The 8,210-nt window shown below is 44.5% G+C and overlaps 1 protein-coding gene across 1 annotated transcript in view; it reads right to left on the reverse strand.

Annotated features, from left to right (window-relative positions):
* The window catches only part of MAPK1 (mitogen-activated protein kinase 1), a 33,968-nt gene extending 25,972 nt beyond the window's left edge, over window positions 1–7,996 (reverse strand). The window contains exon 1 of the mRNA XM_086856305.1: window positions 7,612–7,996. Coding sequence (XP_086712431.1) covers window positions 7,612–7,754 — 143 coding nt within the window. The 5' untranslated portion in view covers window positions 7,755–7,996. The remainder of the gene's footprint in view (window positions 1–7,611) is intronic.
* Window positions 7,997–8,210: the final 214 nt, after the last annotated feature.

Genomic DNA, 8,210 nt, shown 5'->3' on the forward strand with positions numbered 1-8,210 from the left:
AAGACATGCCAACAGTAAACCCTCAGCATATTCACAGCTTGGTGTTTTGTTCAGAGAAGGTATCAGCATTAAAACATGTTGGCTACAGTAGCTAAGAGGAAGCTACTTCACAATTATGAAACACTCAAAAAAACCCCTTCCAATATAAAAGTCAACCTGAATGTCATTTGGGATATTTTGCAACAAAATTGGTCAAATCCCAACAAAGTTGGTCAAATTCCATACTGAAGTATTTTGGGGAGTATTGATTTGGAGCGCTCAAATGACCTGAAATCTTACTCAGGGCACATCAGCAATATTTGGAGCAATCTGCCTTCCTTCTGAACCAGCAAGAAGTAAGGTACTGCAGTGGCAGCTGCTAATTTTAAGAGAAACTGCAAAATGAAGTAATTGCACATTATAAACTCTAAGCCTAATTGCAAGTTGCTCGTACTTAAAACATACCCACAACACAGACAAATTACTTTCCACCATATAACAAAAACTCTAATTTGCATCTTAATCACCACAGAGTATTTCAGTATTTTATGAAAATTCTCTTAAAATACAAAAGAAGAACTTCCAAGAGAAGATATTTTCTCTTAGAGGAACTTAGGCAGTTGTGATTTTGGGTCCTGCAAACAGATGGACAGTAAAAGCATGTGCACAACTCTGCTAAAACTGGACTGTCATGAAGATTCTTCCCAAATCTAACATAAAAATATTTCTACTATAGCCTTTTTACAAGACATACATACACAAATCAGTATTTAATCCACCACTAAGAGGTCACTGGGCTGGTGGGGCACAGCATGAGCACAGGCAGCCAGGACACCAGGAGGGTGTCAGGCAGAAGGGGCTTAGGGGGACCTGAGGCTGTCCCTGCGCTGGCTCTCAGCGGAAACGGGTGGAGACAGGAATGCTTGTGAAACAGAAACCAACTCCTGCACCCTGATGGAGCACAGGAAACCCTGCCAAAGGACCTACCAATAGCTCATCAAATAACCCCATCTGAATCAGTGATATTTATTATGAGCTGGATCTTACTAATCTACCTGCTCAAAGCTGACAGTGAACTGTATTTGTTTTTTTGTGCACCTTGCAAAAAGATGAGTTTGAGATTAGCTTCTTCATACACCCAAAGGTTGCACTAAAGCAAAGGAAAACAAGCTCTCTTCTGAAAAGGAGATTCATTCACAAGCGAACCAGTGTCTTTAATCATTTTCCTGCCAATTAACAGAACATAGATTTCACACAGATAAATCACCTGAAATTAACTATACCGCCGAATTTCACATTATTACACTATTATTTTTATTTACCTTACAACAGAGTTACATATAAGTTATATTTTTGAATACATTTATAGTTCCATACACTTCATTTGAGTGATCTGGAAGATCAAAATTAAATACAATTGAAATAATTTAATAAAATGTTTCTGGGTTTGGGATTTTTTTCCAGATACTATTTTAGAAGTTCCAAAAATACTTCACTTTAAGTGAAAGACTTCTCCAAATTATCAGAACAACATCCAACTTCATCCATGAGCAGTGCCAGCTCCCAGCAATGATGGCTGACCAAGGACTGGGCTGTGTTATGCACACAGCCAGCAGGTCAAGGGAATTGACTCCTGCTGTGAGGGTACATCTGGAATTCTGCATCCAGTTTTCTTCCCTCCGAGTACTGGACCAAATCCAGCAGAAAACCATTAGGATCCATAGGGAGCTCAAGAATGTGACATGAAAGAAAAAAAATTGAAGAAACTGGGTTTGTATAGGCTAGGAGAGTAAAAAGAGATGGTGATGGTAGAAAACATCCAGCTTCTCTTTTAAGTTGCATAAAGGGGAATCATTGAGAAAAATGGTCCAGATTCTTCACAGAGACAAAGAGTACAAAGGACAAGAGGGGATGGTCCTGAGTTGCAGCAAGGCAAACTCTCATGTCTTTACAGGAAAAGTATCACTGGACAAATGGTTTAACACTAAAGCCAGAAGTTGTACAAATATGTTGTAGACTCTCGATCCCTGGAGATTTTGGAAATATTGAGTGGACAGGTTGAACAACTTGATCTAATTTTGACATCAGCCCTACTTTGAGTAGGAGGTTGAACTACAAGACCTCAGAAAGTCTCTTTCAACTACATTATGCTGCAATATATTCCATAGCAAGATGTCATAAAATATTTTCATTAAATACCAAATCAATCAGTTATTTTCATTTCTAGATCACAGCTGAAAACTGACAAAGCATCAACAGAAAAAGCATTAAAAACATTACTATGTTGGCGAAGTACTAGTTTTCAACACAAGCTGAGCTCTCCACCTACTCAGCTGGTAAAGCACCAACTCTTCTGTGGGCTGTAGATCCCCACCCCTGAACAAGAAGCCACTGAACTAACAGAGCCTGGTGTCCTACAAATACACATTTCTAGTCTCAAGAGTACCAATAAATTCATCTGTGAAACTGGGGCATGTCATGTCTCCTCGGAGAGTCTGATTTTTCACATGTGACCTGATACAGTCTCTTCCCCAGTGGAGCAGCATACAGGATCTCTTCACTCAAGCAAAATACCTATTTTTGCAAAACCTGCAGAATAACTTTCCATCTTTAAGACTTTTACCATCTGTCAGATTTGATGGAAGGCAGGCAACAGGTACTAGGATTGTTTGTAGTGGTATGGGAGATGGACTGATGCAGCCAAATATGCATGCTGTGAACATATAAGCCTTACTTCCTTAATAAAGCATGCTTCAAAGAAAACCCGTAAGTTTTCTCCGTCTGTTTCCACGAGATGGAGCATGCTGTGCTACAAAAATGTGTATTTATTTATAAAATGCAAGTGTCCATGAGGTGCACTCTTCAGCTAAGCCCATTGCTGTGGGCTGACAGCAGAAGTTGCTACCTCAGATTGTCCATAAACCGAAGACAGCTCTGGCACAGGACGAGTGGCTGCTGCCCATTTCTGCTGCACAGCCTGCAAGGGGCCACCTGTCCATCACCGGGGAGAGCAGGAAAAGCAGCTCTGATTTCTCCTTTGGGTTCCCACGCCAGGTTAGGCAAGTGCTAGAAGCTTGAGTGACTGAAGGGAAGTGCTTACATCTGCCTTCTCCCCAGAGGGAAGAAGCTGATAACTAGCCACCAATTACACTCCGGAATTCCCTCCTCTGATCCTTGCACTGGGGCGGGCTGGCTAAATTGTATCAGGTCGCTGTTCTCCTTATCACACAGACAGAACATGTAAATTACCAGGTATGGACACCATACCCAACCTGAGCTCCCTAAACGTGCACACAAACAGGGGCACGGATCCCTGCACTGGCTCCATCATTAAAGAGCTCTCTGTCTCTGTGGATCAAGGCAAGAGGTAACAGAACAAACATGACAGGCTCCTTCTGGTCACTGCCACTGAGCAGCCCACCCCAAGCCACCAGGCTGACCCTCACAGAGGATGCAAAAGCCACCTTTTTATGTAACTCTAAAGAAACTATTATGCAACCATCAATCCCATTCAAGTTTTCATGTTTTATATAAATATCTATACCTTGCAGATCATTCTATTTCTGATTTCATGCTGGTTTTAGTTTCTTTATTAATATGCTTCTCTTCATTTTAAATTATTGATGCTCTCAAAGTAGGGCTGTTCCATGAGACAATAGAGAGAAGTGTAACTTTAAATAATCTTCTGCCAAATGTTTTAAGTATTCTTTTCAGTATTACTTTAAAATTTATCTACTGACTACCTAAACCTCCAATATCACTCTTCCACAACACAACAGTAACACAAAGCTCTCTTTGTAACACAGCAAATTCAGATCAAGAAATCCAAGATTTGAGCTTGCAGATTATTTTCTTCCAACTGCACTCATCTGCATTCAACTGCTTATTTATAAGAAGTTATTTGCAGCACTGATATTTCTTCACATTCATATAAGCTTGATGACAAAAAAAGCTTCCAAAAACTAGGATAAAAATGAGAACATCCCTATCATATTCAATTCGCCATTTATTTCCAAAATGAGTATTTGTTTTTTGCTGTCAAATTATCATCCTTGCCAAATTACCACTGATGACCTGGATGAAGAACAAGTCACCCTGGAAATTTAAGGTTCAATTCTATCCTGTTTTTATTGTTGTTCCAGTGTGTTTGAAGTATGGCCTGTTAATAGGCTGCTTTAAAAAAATACTACTTCTAATAATAAAAGCCACATATAAGAGGAGAAAGAAACAACTCCAATTACCTTTCCAAATTTGTTGTGTCCAAAAGGTAATTCTGAAACTATCAGACCTGGTCTCAAAGTGGGTTCCATCTGACTCTGATGTTGAGAACTCCTTATCGCTGAATGAAAGGGAAAGTCACTTAAAGAACTTTACACCAACCCTCAAAACAACAAACAATTCTTAAGTGAAAGCAGAGGAGAAGACGACAACACAACATTTACATATATTTGGATAAATTAAGCCAGACTAACAAACATGACTGTATGACTAAGTAATTGCTCAAACAATGTCCTGCAGTCCTAGGAAGTGCTGAGGATTTTGGCTCAAACTTTCCTCTGTGCTCAGCCCCTAGTTTCACATGCAGAATGACCAAAACAAAAACAGGTTAGAAAGGGGCTCTGACAGGGATCCACCTCCTACCACTTCACCCTCTGCAACAAGAGTAAGGCACAAGCCTGTATCACAGGCTGAACGTTTCTGGCAGAGTTGAACTGGAGGACATTAGGATGGGGTTTGGCCTGATACCGTGCCCTTTCTGCTTGCGAAGCTGAGAAAGTGCAACCACAACACAGCAGTAAATATACTGCTCTGCTGAGTTTATTTTTACTCAAAACCTGATTATGTAAAAAAATGACTGCACTAGGAAAAATAGTTAAATGCCTTTAAGGGTTTTCAAACCCAGATGAGAGAACATTCACGTAGTCTCTGCAGCCAACATCTTCCTCTGTTTCCTGTACTGGTATTTTATGTTGTGATCAATATTCCTCAAACATTATTCTCTCTGCTGCAAAATCAAAATGGAAGACTGACCGTAACAGCACTATCCTAAGAATATTTCATTTGCCCTTTTACTCATATAATTGAAAGCATTTTATTGTTTTCAAATCCCTAATCCAGTAATCTAGAAACATAAGAATTAGGATAAAAATGAGAAAGAGACTAAAGGATTTTAAGAGTCAAAAGACACTCGTTTGTCATGTAATAAGCCTTATGGCAGAGTGCACTTGTAAATAACCATCATCTCCAAAGAGGTCCACATTAGCTGTGCGTCTAAAACAAAACCAACAGGGCCTGCTTTGCTTTCCTTTATTAAAGTGTACAAATTTAAATGGATTTTGCAGTTGCAGGAAACATCTCCATCTGCACACTCACGGCTTGCCCTCTACCCCGCCCCCCGAGGGAGAAGCTTCTGCGGATCCTCACTGCATTAGCAACCAGAGCAAAACACGAAACACAGAGCACTGAACTGCACAGCCCGCATGGCTGGGATTGATAGGTAACCGCATTTCATCGCAGTCACTACAATACGGCACAGCTGCTATGGCATTAGCTACAAGTGCATCCAACACTTTCCTGACCAAGTACATGCTATAAACTGAGACTCTGCTCCCTGTCATTTCATACACAAGGCACAAAATCAATAATCAAGAGCACAAAATACATAACATGGTATTTTATGTTAATAATTTTACAATAGAAAACACAGTAGCCAAGTGCACATTTCAACTGAACTGGAGATCTGGAAATTTTGATAGTCATTTTATACAGCATTCACAGCACACATAAAGTATCAGATGAAGTTTTCAAATAACCTTTTGCATTTGGAGGGGAAACAGCTTCAGTGTATAAGTTTACCACACACAATTTGGAGGGGCAGAAGTGGCCCCGTTTCCCCTGTATCTGCTCACTGGCACAGGGATGCCAAAAAAGGGCATCAATTGCCATCGTGCTGCTTCTTTGCAGTCCCTGATCTGTGGTGAAACATTTTAGCTTTTCACTTTGTTTGTGAAACACAGTTTTTAACACGCCATTTGAGGTGAACTGTTCCCAGCACACACCTTGGCAATGCTATTCCCCAGGACCTTCAAAAACCTGACTGTGCATACAAACCGGTGCAGCCCCTACTGAGATTATCTGCACCCATTTCCTTGCCCTGGCTCAGATGATAAAATAACCATAATAAAATACAGCCTGTACCAGAAGCTACATCAACAAGTTTTGAACTGCATATATTGATGCGATTTCTAACACTGAAACAATAACAAGGATATTTTTACACTGTAATCAGAATTTCTGATTTACATTTTAAAAATTCTTCCCACACCAAAAAAAAAAAGTGAAGGCCACAACACAAAACTCTTAAGAGAGAGGTTCATTTCCCAGCTAGACTCAGGCCTCTATGAAAGCTCCCTCCCTGAAACAAACAATTACTTCATCCTGACAGGCCAGCACAGTTCAGTGACTATGTGCAAAAACCTACAGCTATAAAAATCTGTAACACGCTGCTGAAGGCTGTGAGGTGTCTTCGCTGAGAAATGCACTGCTTTACTAAAGATTCCTCATCAGAGGGAGAAATTATTGCTGATAAATCTTTCATACAGTCACAGCCTGTAAGTCGCTTTTAGTACCTCTGATCAAAAACCATACTAAAGAAACAGAGGCAGTGTTGCAAGAAAGTTGATAAAACAGCAACAAAAAAGAGTTTTCCATCTGCATCCCTTAAGTTATTTCAGGACTACAGGTTGGTTTTTTTTAACTAATGGAAGGGGTTTTACTAGTGAAAAACAAAATATGAAATCCTAAGTAAGATCACTAAGCATGCCAGGTTAATAACCCAGTCATTAGATACACAGATCACACGGCATCACCCCAGCTCATTGAGACTGCTAAAAAAATCCATCTCACACTCTTAATCCAGTTAGTTTTGTAGTTCGTTCACCTCACTCTTTAAGACCGATGCTACCCACAGCAAACATACACGATCGCGTTTTAGTGAGACTCAGTCTAAGTCTTTATAATGCAATATAATTTAGAGCCAGGACAGCTGAAGAGAACTTTCACCTGCACACGTTAACGCAGGCACTAATCCGGCCGGCTCTGCAGCACAGACAGCACATCCTGAGCAAAGTCAGGCAGCGGCAGCAACTCCTGTGCTCAGATTCACCTTTTTTATCCCCCTCGACCTCGGGCTGCTGCAGCCAGGTGAGCCCTCGCAGGGCACTGGGAGGGACGCGGGGCTGCCAGCAGATTTACCACCTTCCCCTCCTTCCTCAATATCTGCAATCGCACTACGGAGACGGAGGAAATAACGAGAGCGACCAACTCCAGAGGCAGAGATATTAAAGAAAATAAACGCAGGAGCGAAACGAAACGAGACGCTCAGCTGCACCCACCGACGGTGGGATGGTGGGGGGGGTGCAGGGAGGAAGAGGAAAGAAGGGTGATGCCAGAGGGACAACCTCGGGAACACGGACGGAGAGGCAGAGCCGAAGAGAGCGAGGCAGAGCTGCTCCCCCTCCCCGAGGGCAAGGGCGGGCCGGGCCCGCGGTCGGGCAGGGCGGCGGGAGGGAGGGAGGGAAGGGAGGAGGGAGTTGTCCGGGGCAAGGGCGCTGCCCCGGCGGCCGCACTCACCACACCATGCCGTAGGCCCCCTCGCCGATGTAGGAGAGATTAGTGTAGCGCGGCCCCACGTCGAACACTTGTCCTCGCACCATCTCCGGGCCGCCGGCGCTGGCGGAGCCGCCCGCAGCCCCTGCCCCCGACACCGCCGCCATGTTGTCCGTGCCGGGAACCGCGGTGCCTGCGTGCGGGGGGGCGGAGGCGGGCGAGGAGGGGGGCAAGGAGGAGGATGCGGGAGGGAGGAGAGAGGAGGAGGAGGAGAAGGAGGAGGGAGGAAGAGACACCGCCCGCTCCGCCGATCCCGGCCCGTCGACCTCGTCGGCGCCGAACCCGCCGCGGCCGCTCTGAGGAGGCGCCGCCGGCCGCGCGCGCGCGCACCGCCCGGCCCGGGAGGTGGAAGGGGGAGCGGAGTGGGGGGGGCGGGGGCGCGCGCGCAGGGAGCGGCGCGGGGCGGGGCCGCGCGCGCCAGGGGGCGGGGCCAGGGGCGGGGCCGGGGACTGCGGTAACCGCAGCCGCTGGGGAGGGGGCGCGGCGGCCGCGGGTCACGTGGGGAGCACGGCGGGTCACGTGGGCGCGCGGCGCCATTAGAGGCGTCAGGTGACGGGCGGGAA

Source organism: Cyanistes caeruleus, chromosome 18, assembly GCF_971803275.1.
Source record: "Cyanistes caeruleus chromosome 18, bCyaCae1.hap1.1, whole genome shotgun sequence".
NCBI classification, from domain to species: domain Eukaryota; kingdom Metazoa; phylum Chordata; class Aves; order Passeriformes; family Paridae; genus Cyanistes; species Cyanistes caeruleus.